We start from the raw sequence: 15,674 nt of genomic DNA, 5'->3' as shown, positions 1-15,674 counted from the left end.
GCTGTACGCCGGCTCTCTCGGCCAATAAAGTGAGATGAGCGCCACAACCCCAGAGTCGGCCACGACTGGACCTAATGGTCAGGGGTCCCTTTACCTTTTCCTTAGCCAAAGAGGCCCAACTCACACCCACACAACAATTCTTTCGGCGCCAGGCTAAAACATTTTTTTAAAAAAATTTACCCAGGTGCTTCAAATGCTCTCTATCCTCCTAAGCCCACATAAGGGTCTAATCCGCTCTCTTTTGTCATTTATTTCTGTTGTTACTGCACTACGATGTAAATCATTTATTATATGTCTATTTCACTGCGCTGGAATCCAAGTCAGATGAAAGGTGCTGTACAAAGCTTTTAAATCAATAAATATTGAACCATTTATTGTCGCCTCCTTTCCATTGTCTCCCTCCAAGGTGGTTCAAATGTTTTGAAAGTTCATGCAACTCTCTTATGAGGCAAGAATGCAGAAAAGGGACTGTTTCTTTGATTAAATTGGCCCGCATATCAGAAACTCCCTGCATGAAGAAAGCTAGCACATCAGGGGAAAGGCCTGACATTAAATAGTCCAGGTGGACTATGCTACATTACCTTGCTAAATGTTTGAATAGATTCCCATTGAAGAGCCAAGAAGGGAACTATTAGAGTTAACGCAGCTCTAGGGTTTTCATGTCTGGGTATTCTTTGCCCCTTAAGGGCACACAAATCTTCATCTACCTCCCCACCACCTCCCTATCTAAAATCTCTTATATACCTAATTTTCTATGCTGCAGCATCTGACTTATTTTGTGTCACAAGCCTTAATTAATTCACATTTGCAACACATCTAAGAAGCTGCATGGATTAACAGAGTGAAGAAGTAGCTAATAATTAGATGTTTGATGAGGCACATTTGCAAACCTCAAAATATACCACTGACACATTATACAAAATGACAAAGAAAAGGCAAAACATATTTGCAATGTAAGCTAGTTGAGACAGAGCTGTCTTTACACTGCATGTCTTATTAACATTACTTATTAACATGAAGTGTTGTTTTTTTTAAATGCAAACCTGTTTTGTGAAGTGTCTTAAATATAAATGTTAAGTTAATTCCCCGATTTCAGCTATTTCTCCCTGCCCCTTAAAAACTCTTCCCCACTCCAGTTTTGGAGGCTATTTCAAGGCTGATATGCTTGGATCTGAATCACAGCAACTTAGAACCATAGAATTTTAGAGTTGAAAAGGGTCCCGTGGATTATCTAATCCAGGCATGGCCAAACTTGGCCCGCCATCTTAAAATTGGGACTACAATTCCCATCATCCCTGACCACTGGTCCTGTTAGCCAGGGATGATGGGAGTTGTAGTCCCAAAACAGCTGGAGGACCAAGTTTGGCCATGCCTGATAACCCCCTGCAATGTTGATTTAAATCAACTTTCCATTTTTTCTTTGTTTAAGCAACAAACAGATACAAGCAAGAAGCAGAAAGACGTACGTTTGCAATGCTGGTTCTCATCCCTGTAGAACCCGAGGAAGCAGGCAGAGACGCACGTGCCGATGTGAGAGAGAACAAGGTTCGAATCACAGGAGGTGCAGGAGGAAGGGCCCTCGCCTCGGCAACTTCTACATGAAGCGTCACACTCTGGAGGGGAAAGACATTGTAGAAACGTACGTCTGTGAGAAGCAGCCTCTCTGCAAACAGGCCATTAAGAGCATTACCGTAACTCTGTGCAACAGGGAGAAAAGTGTGTTGGGTTTGGAGCGGAGGAGGCAGGATTCAAATCCTGGTTCAGCCATGAAACTCACTGGGCAACCCAGGTATAATAATAATAATAATAATAATAATAATAATAATAATACTTATACCCCGCCCATCTGGCTGGGTTTCCCCAGCCACTTTGGGTGGCTGTCAATGGGATTATTAAAATACAATCATCTATTAAACATTAAAAGCTTCCCTAAACAGGGCTGCCTTCAGATGTCTTCTAAAAGCCTGGTAGTTGTTGTTCTCTTTGACATCTGGTGGGAGGATGTTCCACAGAGCGGGTGCCACTACCGAGAAGGCCCTCTGCCTGGTTCCCTGTAGCTTTGCTTCTCACAGCGAGGGAACCGCCAGAAGGCCCTCGGAGCTGGACCTCAGTGTCTGGGGCTAAACGATAGGGGTGGAGACGCTCCTCTAGGTATACAGGGTTGAAGGCATTTTTTTCAGGTGCTACTCACTTCGACACTCCCCGCCAGCCTTGTAATATCCCGTGGGGCACTCAGGCAAGCAGCGCTCTCTCAGGAGCAAGTGATAGAGGTTTTGGCACTTCAGGCAGATGCTTCCAGTGTCCTGGAGATCTGCCACGCACTGTGCACACGAAGGGTGGCAATCTGCAGAAAGGAGAAGAGAACGTTGGCACGAACGTGAGATAAGTCTATGAGACCACTGCCCAAAGCACAGCACAGTCATAGGAATGTACGAAGAGCTGGCTGGATCAGGCCAACAGCTCACCTCGTCCAGCATCCTGTTTTCACAGTGACTGAGCAAATGCCTGCAGGAAACCCGTAAGCAGGATCTGAGCGCAAGAGCAGCTCTCCCCTCCTGTGGTTCTAGCAACTGGGATATCAGGCTATGACCGTCACAATGTTTCAGAAGCTTCTGCCATATGCTTTGGGCTGCCATGTTGATCTTGGCCTGTTTTAATAGCTAAATGGATACTTTTCTCCAAGGGATGAAAATCTGGGATGTAATAATAATAATAATAATAATAATAATAATAATAATAATAATAATAATTTATTTATACCCCGCCCATCTGGCTGGGCTTCCCCAGCCACTCTGGGCGGCTTCCAAAAGAATATTAAAATACTGTGATACATCAAACATTAAAAGCTTCCCTGAACAGGGCTGCCTTCAGATGTCTTCTAAAAGTCTGGTAGTTGTTGTTCTCTTTGACATCTGGTGGGAGGGCGTTCCACAGGGAGGGCGCCACTACCGAGAAGGCCCTCTGCCTGGTTCCCTGTAATTTGGCTTCTCGCAGTGAGGGAACCGCCACAAGGCCCTCGGTGCTGGACCTCAGTGATTAATGATTATGGATAGCTGTAGCAAGGTCACATGGGTGGCGAGTGGGATGTGGGTGGCGCTGTGGTCTAAACCACAGAGCCTAGGACTTGCTGATCAGAAGGTCGGCGGTTCGAATCCCCACGACGGGGTGAGCGCCCGTTGTTCGGTCCCTGCTCCTGCCAACCTAGCAGTTCGAAAACACATCAAAGTGCAAGTAGATAAATAGGTAACGATCCGGCGGGAAGGTAAATGGCATTTCCGTGCGCTGCTCTGGTACGCCAGAAGCGGCTTAGTCATGTTGGCCACATGACCCGGAAGCTGACTGCAGACAAACGCTGGCTCCCTCAGCCTATAGAGCAGGGGTCGGCAACCTTAAGCCTCATGGGTCACAAGTGGCCCAGGGGAGTTGTTTAACCAGCTCATGGACCCCTGCCACCCACTCGGTTGGCTTCCGTGTGCCATGCTAAACCGGCATGGAGCAGAGCAGGGATTGCCTTCCACAATGCTGGCCAGCTTCCCATTGGCTGCAGGGAGCTCCTGCAGCCAATGGGAAGCTGTGCACCCCTCCTCCTCGCTGGAAGGAGCGCCAGAAATAGTATTTGTGCTTGCATGTGCACACACACACTCCAGCCCACCACGGTATCTGCGGGACTGTGAACCAGCCCAAGCCACAAAAACTTTGCCAACCCCTGCTATATAGCGAGATGAGCATGCAACCCCAGAGTCGTCCATAACTGGACCTAACGGTCAGGGGTCCCTTTATCTTATAGCAAGGAGAGAATCATTCTGTGGAGACTGGAGGCAGGGGTGGATTAGATTGGGGGGGTAGATATTCATGTAAAAAATAGTTATTAAAGATGCATTGACTTGATTAATTGAATAACTATACTTGTTTGTGCATTATGGACATGGAAGAAGAAGAAAGAGGCAGATTGCCTGTTCAATGTAGAAGTAGCATCAGATGGTTGAAGTAGACAATTAACAGCAATTACCAGACTCAGTGTGGCTTCTCTTCCCTGCTTCCCTTATGTTCATCCTGCTTTTATTTTCAAGCACTGAGGTGTTGAACACATTTCCTTCCCCTCCCAAGGCTTGTGCCTTGCTTCATTGCCTCGAAGACTCCTGTACAGCCTTCCCTAACAAGCACAGAAAACGTTTGGCTTGAGAGGACTGCCTGGACGCTCAGTTGCCAAACCACTCTGTCACTTGGAAACTATTTCTGAAAGCACGGCAAATGTCCAGGGTTGGTTCCGATATGAGATAAAGGGGTGAAACTGCCTTCAGGCACCACATTTCCTTCAAAGCAAGCTAAGTCTGAGCCTCCTAAATACTAAATCAAGTATGATTTATTAAACCATGGCTTAGCATTATGTGTGCGCCCTGCCCAGCACGAAGAAGAAGAAGAAGAAGAAGAAGAAGAAGAAGAAGAAGAAGAGGACGACGACTTTGGACTTGATATCCTTCCTTTCACTCCCCTTAAGGAGTCTCAAAGCGGCTCACAGTCTCCTTTCCCTTCCTCCCCCACAGCAAACACTCTGTGAGGTGAGTGAGGCTGAGAGACTTCAGAGAAGTGTGACTGGCCCAAGGTCACCCAGCAGTTGAATGTGGAGGAGCGGAGACGCAAACCCGGTTCCCCAGATTATGAGTCCACCGCTCCTAACCACTACACCACGCTGGCTCTCATGGTTTGCTTACTACCAACAAACCAGGATCTGAAGCCATGGTTTGCTGTTGACTTACAAACCCTGGTTTGTTTTAACTATAGCTTGCCATTATGCGTGAACTGATTGATTTGCAAAGCCCTTAAGAACTTGGGTCCACGAGACTTCCGGGTTAGCGCCATCGCCGAATGGCGGACTCCCTCCGAGCTCCGGAGGGAGTCGGCTCGGCAGGGGCTGGGTCCTACCGCGCCGGCGACGCGGGGACCCTTAGAAACCACGGGAACGGATCCTGTGGACATGGTGACTCTGCTGGCACCGTTATCGCCCTCCCGGCTCGTGAAGGAGCCTTTTTAAAGGCTACGGATCGGGCGCCGGGGAGTGGCGTGGTGCTTTGAGTCCTCCGCTTCCCCTGCCGAGCGCAGCCGCATGCCATCCGGCGGAGAGCGCTGGCTTCTTCCAAAGAAAATTCGGACAATTGATCAACAACCCGTGAGTAATTGGGCAACCGGGTATAAAAGGAGGAAAAAAGAAAATTTTTTCCGGATTTGGCACGAGCGGGAGGGGATCCAAAAAAGGAAGTCAGTCCCCTCCCTGATTGTAAACATGCTAAAACAAGGACTGAGAAACCAAGATCGATTCAGAAGCTTATTGATGACAAAAATTATCAACTCCATGATGTGAATTATAAGAACTGTGCTGGAGGAGAGGAGTAGAGGGTGAGGAGAAAAAAGCAACCCCCCCCCCCGGGAACTGGGGCGATTCGGATAGCCTGGTGAAGAGAGATGAAGATTTTGACAGCTGTCAAAGGAGCTGTCAAAACTGGAAAATATAAAGAGGACTTTGCTACAAGTTTTTTGCTGGTTAATTTTGTTACAATTTGATACAAATATGGATATAAACTGTCGGGAAAAAAGAAACAACAAATTGACTTTTGGAGTAGAGGATACAAAGTTATTGTAATCCCTCTAGAGGGGTTTCGGGACATTACAAGTGTCGTATGTGGAAAACTACTCTGGGATGTGAACAGGTCTTATCTCCTGGGAAAGCTGCAGAACTGAAATATTATTTTGTCTACAGAGGTGACCATAATACAATAGAATCTTCTATTGAAGCAAGAAAGGAACTGGACGTAAGTCTTTTTCCCTGAATAACAAACCTCTGTAGAGACATTAAATTTTGGAACAAGAATGTTTTGACAGCTGAACAAGACAGAAACCTGAGAAACCAAGAAATAAAAGAGCATATAACTGAACTACGACACGGAAAGAACAACGGGAGGAGCAACAAAAGATTAAAGGAAATTAAAGGCCTCTATTAGATTGGATTTTTGAAGCTAAACATTATTAAAACAACCAAATCTGAAGAAACCAACAAAATGGACTGAGAAAAATCTGGTTGTGGACTTAAGATTTCCAGGCCGACAATATATAGACAAATGGACATGGGGAACCAAAACCGGGGAAGGGAGGGGGGAACCTTAGAATCCAAAGGCTTTGTAACCAACCTTTTGAACTTTTCTATATTTTCTATCTGACATTCTTTATAACTCTGATATTATATGTTTCTGTTTTTTCTTTTTTTAGAGAGGGGGAACTCATGGAAGGATTGAGAGCTGATCTTGGGGGGAAATTTTGTTCTATTATAAGATGAGAGGGATGTTAAGATGGTGTAAATTTAAATTGGTCTGTGAGTTAAAAATATTAGGTTTAAATTGGGGATGAGAACTTGTGGAACCAACTTAGGGAAAGGGGAATACAGTCGGGAGGGGAAGGAGGAAGTCCCAGAAAGAAGGTTATGAAAAGAAGGGTTTAAACTAGCTTCTCTTTTTCTTTCTTTTCTTTATCTTTCTTATTTTCTTATTCTGTTATTATTGGAAATTTTAATAAACATGATTATAAAAAAAAAAGAACTTGGGTCCACGATACCTTAAAGTCCACCTAAGCCTTAATATCCCAGCTTAATTGCTAAGGTTTGTTGGAGGAATGCTGTCAACTCTCCAACGTGTGAATGAGGCCCACTTGCCATCTACAAGAAATCAAGCACTCTATATGGCTGGTCCAGCAATGTGGAATGCACATCCATTGGAAACCCACCAAGCACCCTCTTTTTTATTTTTAGGCAGCGTCTAAAGACTTTCTTGTATCAACCAGCTTTTCAGACTGGATGTGTTTCACGCGAGTGGCGAGCTCCTTATACCATTTTCTGCTTTTGTATCTTTCTTGTGTTTATATTTGCTGTTGGCCACTTAAGACATTTCCTACACAGGCTAGATGTATATAAACATTTTTTATAAATAAAACAGAAACTTAAAAGTGGGAAGATTTTCCGTTCTTCACTAAAATGTTAAAAACTAATTTAAAAACAGCGGCAAAAGCCCATCTAAGTACCTGCAGCCAGGAACACGAATCAGCTGATTATGCCATTTAAAACAAAGGAGTTTTCAGGGGGTAAGAATCTGATAGGGTAAAGGCGCAGAGCCCTTTAGGAAGAGAGTGCCAAAAGGAAGGTGCCACTAGTAAGATTTATTAAGGAGAAGATAGACAGGCCTTCTCCATTCAAAGGAAGCAGCCTGAACACAAGTTCTCTTGTCCTGAGAAAAGATGCCTTGAAATACGGTTAACGTGGAACTGAAAAGACTGTTTATGTACGCTACAACAGCTGCAAGGATGCTGTTTGCCCAGAGCTGGAAAGACGGCAAGATACCCACTAGGGCAAACTGGCAGATGAAATTACTGGACTATACAGAGATGGCAAGATTAACTGGGAAAATCAGAAAACAGGAGGATCAAAATTTATAAAATTTATAGGGAATTTATAAAAATTTCTAATATAATATTTCTAATAGTGTTGTATTTATATATAGTAAAGGGAAGTCTATAGCAATTAGGTATATTTTAATCTAGTCAACTATGTACCATAATAGGCTTATGTTACAAAACAAATATGGATTTTGAATTGGATGTTTGCAATTCTTTTTCGGTTTTGGAATAAAGTTTTTTTAAAAAAAAAATTCAACAGAGAATGGGACAAATATATATTATATTTGAAAGACCACTGTAAACACTCAAACACTTTTGTTGTTGTTGTTGTTTAGTTGTTTAGTCGTGTCCAACTCTTCGTGACCCCATGGACCAGAGCACGCCAGGCACTTCTGTCTTTCCCAACATCAGGGTCTTTCCCAGGGAGTCTTTTCTTCTCATTAGGTAGCCAAAGTATTGGAGCCTCAGCTTCAGGATCTGTCCTTCCAGTGAGCACTCAGGGCTGATTTTCTTAAGAATGGATAGGTTTGATCTTCTTGCATTCCATGGGACTCTCAAGAGTCTCCTCCCACACCTTAATTCAAAAGCATCCATTCTTCGGCGATCAGCCTTCTTTATGGTCCAGCTCTCACTTCCATACATCACTACTGGGAAAACCATAGCTTTAACTATATGGACCTTTGTTGGAAAGGTGATGTCTCTGCTTTTTAAGATGCTGTAAAACACTTGGGCAGGCTTTAAATTACTCCTGCAATGATACATAGATTTTGGATACAATGGAGTACTGTTAATTAGATGGACTTATAATATGCAGTTGAAAAAGTTATTTAAAGAACCCACGGAGGGGAGGAGGGGAGTTCTAGAATTTAGAAGAATCTTGTGTGAAATTCTAATATTTGAAGTAACATTATTTGTGTGAATGAATTTGTAAAACCAAATTTTAAAATGAAATGCGATTAATGTGTGCTCAACCCATTTTCACCACACTTAGAAGGTCAATGATCACTCTTTTTGTATTTTTACCACTGAGAGCCAGATGTGAGAGAGGGTCATTTGGGTTTTCTGCTGCTGGCACTGGCATTCTCCACATGCCCAAACCTGCAGCGCCACCAGGTCTCCACACTGATCATGTTTTCAGAAAAGCACTGGGCATGTTGTCCGCCTCCAGCCACCTATCAGCCTAGAGAGGATGGAGTTCACAGCAGGGAGAGGCGGACTCAGGCCCCCTCCTACTTAGCCAGCAACCCGTCAACAAGTTGCTCATGACCTTCCCCTGAACCAAAGGAGTTTCAGAAAGTTTTACAAGAAGTCTTTTGTGCACAATGCAGGGACAATGGAAGGGATCCTGGAAGCCAAATTATTCCTCATTACGGTGATTCAGAAAATTATATGGGAAATGATGGCTGTCTTGAAAGCAATGCAATCAAGCTGCTGCCTTCGAAGTACCATGCATAGCTTGCTGCCAGGTTTCCTGCTGGAAGTTAACCTTTCCATCCGTTTCCAAAACTTCCACTACAAGTGAATGAAAAGATATTGGGATTCTACAACCCAGACCTGGAACTCCAAAGGAACCGAAGAGAATCAAGGAGCTCAAATTCCAACGGCAATAGATTGGCAATGAATGAACAAAGCAAAGACCTTTGGGAGATACCATAACCCAGCATGCAACCCAAAGTTAGCACATCTTTAAGCCACACTGGTTCCAATGGGAGAAATCTAGGAGCATGTTTAATGTGCAGTAATCAAAAAGTGTTAGGAGTGCTTAATATTAGGCTCAGCCTTGCCCTGTGCTCCTAGCCTGATCCTGTAGGGCTTGGAAACAGGAGCCACTGAGATCAAACACTGGCTCCCTTTGCCACAAGGGCTTGCTGGCTGCAGGGGAGAACCTACAGACATTTCTAGCCAGGAGATTCATAACAGCCCTGACAAGTCCTGGCCTGGGAAATCAAGTGATAGAGGAGGGTCAATCAGGAGCTACCAGAAAGTAGAAAAGCTTGGTGCCAGCTTCCTCAGTTTGGGCAATGTCTTGCTGAGAGAAGCCATGTGGTTCTACCTGTATGCATACAACTACCGTATTTTTCGCCCTATAGGGTGCACTGGCCCATAGGGCGCACCTAGTTTTTTGGGGGGGAAATAAATAAATAAAAATTTATTCCCCCCCCCCAGTCGCAGGGCTGGGGCAGGGGAAGCCCGAGCTTCCCCCGACCCCAGCCCCCAGAACAGGCTGCTATCCGCAAGCCTTGTGAGCCCGGCGGGAACTCCGGCGGGCTCACAAGGCTTGCGGACATCTGCCCGAAGCCCGTGGTGCTCTATAGCGCACCCCGTGCTTTGGGCTGCAGGCTGCTGCCCGCAAGCCTTACGGATAGCTTCCTGAAGCCTAGAGAGTGAGAGGGGTCGGTGCACACTGACCCCTCTCACTCTCCAGGCTTCAGCGAAAGCCTGCATTCGCCCCATAGGACGCACACACATTTCCCCTTCATTTTTGGAGGGGGAAAAGTGCGTCCTATAGGACGAAAAATATGGTATTTCCCTGAACACTGTATAGATTAAGATGCTTCCTTGCTCTCAAGTTGGAACCCTTTATTATTTGCAGCAAATTCAGTAGCCTAAGGCAGGCTTCCCGAACCTGGTGCGCTGCAGATCTATTAGACTACAACTCCCATCAGCCCCAGCCAGCCCTGACTAAGCTAGAGCTGATGGGAGTTGTAGTCCAAAATAGCATGCACTAGGTGTCAGGAGCAGGTGTTGGGAATAAATCACACAGAGCAAGTAAAAGTACAGTATTTTTCGCTCCAAACGGTGCACCTGACCATAGGGCACACCTAGTTTTCAGAGGGGGAAATAAAGGAAAAAAATATGATCCCCCCCCCAGCTCTGGGAGCAGCGGACAGGCTGCAGGCAGCCTGAGGCTGATGGGACTTATATTTTGCACTATATAGCATGTACCTACTAGTTTGTCCAGGTGAAATGGACTGCATCACAAATAAAAAATTGGTATTTTGACTTAAGTCTCTGACATGCTCCCACACAACTCCCAAACATTAAACCAGGACAACTTTTGCTTCCATGCCATTGCACAGACGTATGTCTGCACAATTTGTTTGCTTTTGCCTCTGTGTGCGAACACAGTTCCCATAAGTGAGTCTTTCCTTCCTGAGGGGAGCACAGATCTCTCTCTATCCTGCAGCACTGCTTTGACCACGGGGACATCAAAGGACGTGCGTTCACGCTATTGATCTCTCTCAGAGGGGAAGAAAAACGAGAGAAAAGGAGAGGCTTGTAGTGAATTTGATGGACCATGGGGAACTAGGGATGGAGGGATGAGGGGAAAGAGGTACTTTATACTGTAGAAACTTGTTTGGATTTTTCACAGCCATTTCCCTTTGAGGTAAAGAATAAAAAAAAACCTGAAAGGGAACACAAAATTCTCTTTAATGTTTCCCGCTTCCACTATAATAATATTTTCTCTTTATATTTATCTTTCTGTCCTTCACGACACCCATTGGAATGAACGAGAGGGAGAATTTGCTTTCAGTTTAGTCTAGCATCAACCTCAAGCAGTTAAGATAATGCACACCATTGTTCCAAACACATTGCTTATAACCTGAAGGATGCTGGAATCATAAAAACAGAGAGCAGGAAAGGATGTTGGGGTCATCTATTCCACATCCCTCGCTCAGCACAGTAATTTTTCTACAGCATATCTGCCCATGAGTTTACCACAGTTCCAAAACCAGAACTCCTCCTCATGTATCTTTGGAGCATTTCTCCAGTGTAAATAACAGTAAACTCAGAATTCAAAAATCAATTTAGGGGGAAAATCCTTCCAATAAACATTAGATGATCATCAGGGCCAGCTGGCTGAATTAGTCCTGTTTGGGCCAGTGAGGAGACCAGGGGAGAATTAGCTGTGGGATCCCAGAGCGGGTAATCTTCATAAAAAGGGGAGGGGGGAAGGAAGGAAGGGGAATAAAAGATCAGGCTAAGTTCAAATTGAAAGCCAGGCAGAATAGCTCTGATTGAATAGGCCCTGCACCTCTTCCGCAAAGTCACTTCCGAGCTAGAGAGGAGGTGGGGTTGCGGGCTTCACGCCACTCCCCCACGCTCGCGGGGGCTGGTTTCAGCCCCCGCAATGCCAGGGAATCCTCAGACGTGTCATCCCTGGGCCAGCCAATCGGCTGGCCCAGGGGGCGTGGCCTCGCACATTTAGGTCTGGCGTGGCCGAGGGTCTCCCTCTTTCCCCGCTGCAGCCAGCCAGGTTTTCCCTGCCCGCCCATCCGTTAGGTTAGGCTCTATGACGATGCTATGGGCTTCAGCCGGTCACCGTCAAGGGGCCTGGTAGGAATTTTTCCATTTGGCCCAGCCACTTGGTTTTCGCCTACCTCGTAGCAATCCATCACAACTCCACGGTATTGGTGGTTAGGCATTGGTAGGGGTAAGGTCTTTTGTTATGCAGATGAGGGGGGGAGGAAGTGCCATCACCTCCCCCCAAATCAAAGGGTAATCCGGTAAAGGATTCCAGGGGGCGTGGCCTTGTCCTAAGCCTATGGAGGTGTGGGCCCATGGCACGCCCCCGAGCGGTAATTCCGGGGGGAGCTTCTACTTTACGTGCCTCAGCAGGACTCCCCCTACTGGTGGTTAACCCTCACCGGTCTTCCAGCCAGCAGGCTGGCTGAAGCCGGTTAACTGTTAGGACCAATGCCTAAGCCAATACCGCTCAATTCCGGTAATCAATAAAGTTGTGGCCTAATTTGACCCATTAACTCGAATTCTTGTGTCTCGTGTCTTTATTTCTATTTCTGAGGGGGGAGGCAGGAACTCGCCACGCAAGCCAGCGTATGGTTCAGTCATTAACAAAACGGTAATAACTCATTGAGGATGAGTCAACACTCTGTCCTCCCTCAACAAAAAAGGAAGGGGTGGAGACCTAAATAAATTGTGCTCACATCGCTTCTCCAATAAATTCACTGGCAAATGCTTAGGCCACAATCTTCCAGAAATTTCATCGGGTCTACCATGAATAAAACTTAGTCAAATGCCATCCCGCTAATAGCGCACAAGATATGACTTGTGCAACGTTCCTCCACGTGTTACAAAGTTCTGTTTGGATTCTTAAAAATGAAGGTGTCTGGGATATACATAAGGAGGCAGGCAAATGTGGGGTGGCAGACTGACACTGGTGGGGCAGTGCCCCACTTGCATTAATGGACAAGCCTACACTATGGAATTTGTCTTTCTTTCCCTTCTGCAACTAATAATAATAATAATAATAATAGTAATAATAATAATAATAATAATAATAATAATAATAATAATAATATCTTTATTGTCATTGCCCCCATCGGGGACAACGAAATTACTTGACTGCTCCATAAAAACACTAATTAAACAATACAATATAATACAGCAAGGGAGATTAGATGACTTTCAAAGTCCGGGCTTCCCATTCAGGGCCAAGATCGCTCTGGAGAAGAAGCTGTTCTTAAGACGGCTCGTTCTTGTCTTCATCGACCTGTATCTCCGTCCCGACGGCAGGAGCTCAAAGAGACAGTGACCAGGATGCGATGGATCTTTTACTATGTCCAGTGCCTTCCTATGGCACATTGTGGCATAAATCTGCCCTAAGGTGGAGAGTGGGCAGCCAACAACGCTCTCTGATGCCTTAACAACCCTGCACAACCCCATCCTGTCCTGGGTAGTACTATTACCATTCCTCAGCAATTCCCACCCTCAAGTTTTTCAGAAACATCCTGCCAATTAAATTTACTTGCGCTAATTGGTTCACGTAGCCCAGAGTCTCCTTTAAACCTGAGGAACTGCCACCCACTCTGAAAGATAATGATAGTTGCCTTTCTCGGAGCCGTAACACTCTCTCTTTGCCACCGGCTTCCTCGCTGCAATTAATTTGCAATTGGCAAACAATTTCCCTTCAAGGTACTGAAAAGAGTCATATTTGGCTTTGAGTTCCCTTGAAGTCCCAAATACATAGTTCCACCTCAAGGGTCTGAAGGAAAATTCTCGATTAACAAGCAGCATTGATGGATGGGAAGATAGCTACAAAAACATTATTATGAAAGCGGAGTTCTTGTGGGGGTTTTTCCCCCCTCTTTAAAAAAAAAAGAACCTTATAATAGTTTCTGTGGTATAATTTAATGCTTTCAGTTGCATGGTTTCATGTGACAGCTACTTGTTAACCCATGATTAATAACCTCTGAAGGCAAATTCACATGGTGACATTTCAATAAGTGTTGAAGAGATTGAGGTGCTGCAACAGCACAGACAGAGACAAGCCATTCATTACGGGAGAAAAAAGCAACTTTCCTTGACAAGCCAAGTCAAACCCTTCGAGCTCTCAAGGAACCAAATAATATATGCAAATTATGCTGCTTGTGGCAATATATGATTATTCCAATCGATCAGGTTTCAGTAATTAGGCAGCGGGAACAAATGACCGAACTTTATGAACTGCGAGGGGAGAAGAGGTGAAAGTTTCACTCAGGTCACACTAGTCCATGAATTCCCTGGACAGGTGTTTGCTTCAAGGCTAATATAACCATTATGCTACACACAGAATATAGAATAATGGTCCCAGGAAGCTATCAGTTATATGGGCCAATTGCCTGAACACCTCATTTTGCTTTCTGTGCTTTCATTTGTTTATTTATATTTATTAAACTTGTGTTTCCAAGCTCCCAGACCATTCTTTGTAATTAAATATCACTTTGCCACTAGCTGCTTCTCCTTTCCCTTTCTTCCTTAGTCTGAGCTTATCTGCCTTTTTCTTTTTCTCCTCCTCCTCCTTCTCAAGAATCCCTTCTTTGAGTACCGTATTTTTCGCCCTATAGGACGCACTTTCCCCCCTCCAAAAATGAAGGGGAAATCTGGGTGCGTCCTATGGGGCGAATGCAGGCTTTTGCTGAAGCTTGGAGAGCGAGAGGGGTCGGTGCACATCGACCCCTCTCGCTCTCCAGGCTTCAGGAACACATCTGCAGCCTAGGCAGCCCTGCGGGAGGTCCGGCAGGGATGTCTAGGCTGCGGATAGCAGCCTGCCGCCCAGCGCGAGGGGCGCCCTGAAACAGAGCGCCCCCCGCGCCCGGCAGACATCCGCAGCGTGGGGAGCCCTGCAGGAGTTCCCCACAAGGCTCCCCACGCTGCGGATAGCAGCCTGCTGCCCAGCACGAGGGGCACCCTGAAGCAGAGCATCCCCCGCGCCGGGCAGACATCCGCAGTGTGGGGAGCCTTGCAGGAGTTCCCCGCAGGGCTCCCCACGCTGCGGATAGCAACCTGCCGCCCGGCGGGCGGGGCGCCCTGAAGCAGAGCGCCCCCCGCGCCGGGCAGACATCGGCCAGCCCCACAAGCTCGGGAGACAGCAAGGAGGCGCAGCGCTGCCATCCCGCTGTTCTTCGACCTGGTTCGGTTTCCACGACCTGCTTTTTGGGGGGAAATAAAGGGGAAAAAATTCCTTTATTTCCCCCCAAAAAAACTAGGTGCGTCCTATGGGACGGAGCATCCTATGGGACGAAAAATACGGTAAATCTTTTCTCCTGCCTCTTTCTCACTTGATCATTCACTGCTGCCCAAGTCTGTCTCTCGCCCAGGTTCAGGGAGAGGGGGCCAAAGGAGTACTACCAGTCTCCTCCCAAATAACAGCCTGGACACTGAATTCTGCACCAACTGCACTTTAGGGACTGTCTTCAAAGGAAGCCTCCCCCCAAAACGAATTATGCACATAGCGTGAATGTGTAGTTTTCTGCTGCCCATCCTTTTTGGGTCACAGCCCCTTGGTGCCACAAACTCATCCTCAGCACTCCCTACTCTACCCTATGAAGAGCATTATTCAGAATAGAGGTTTGCATGACCCACTAAGGAAGAGAATACAACACAATTCAAAGCAGTAACAATTCACTGCACCTTTATTCAAAAGCCAATTACAGTGGTACCTCTGGTTGCGAACAGGATCCATTCCGGAGCCCCGTTCACAACCTGAAAGGAACGCAACCCACGACTATGCGTCTGCGCACACGCGGCTCGCAATTTGCCGCTTCTGCGCATGCGCATGATGTCATTTTGCGCATCTTTGCATGCGCGAGTGTCAAAACCTGAAAGTAACCCTTTCCAGTACTTCCGGGTCACCACGGGACGCAACCTGAAAAGACGTAACCCGCAGCGTTCGCAACCCGAGGTATGACTGTAAAACTGTTTCGTTTAATTGATTCAACAAAATTGATGAACTTCAT

At 46.0% G+C, this 15,674-nt stretch overlaps 1 protein-coding gene across 2 annotated transcripts in view; it reads right to left on the bottom strand.

The window, feature by feature from the left end:
- FRAS1 (Fraser extracellular matrix complex subunit 1) overlaps positions 1–15,674 on the bottom strand; it is a 374,578-nt gene that overhangs the window by 144,569 nt on the left and 214,335 nt on the right. For both annotated transcript variants that reach the window (XM_082236229.1, XM_082236230.1), the window contains exons 20-21: positions 2,192–2,344; positions 1,467–1,613 (exon numbers count right to left, since the gene is read on the bottom strand). In XM_082236229.1, coding sequence (XP_082092355.1) covers positions 1,467–1,613; positions 2,192–2,344 — 300 coding nt within the window. The remainder of the gene's footprint in view (positions 1–1,466; positions 1,614–2,191; positions 2,345–15,674) is intronic.

The sequence above is a fragment of the Podarcis vaucheri genome (genome assembly GCF_965113315.1).
Source record: "Podarcis vaucheri genome assembly, chromosome: 9".
Classification (NCBI taxonomy): Eukaryota; Metazoa; Chordata; class Lepidosauria; order Squamata; family Lacertidae; genus Podarcis; species Podarcis vaucheri.
Note: the sequence above shows the minus strand (reverse complement) of the source record. Positions and strands in the feature narration are given on the sequence as shown.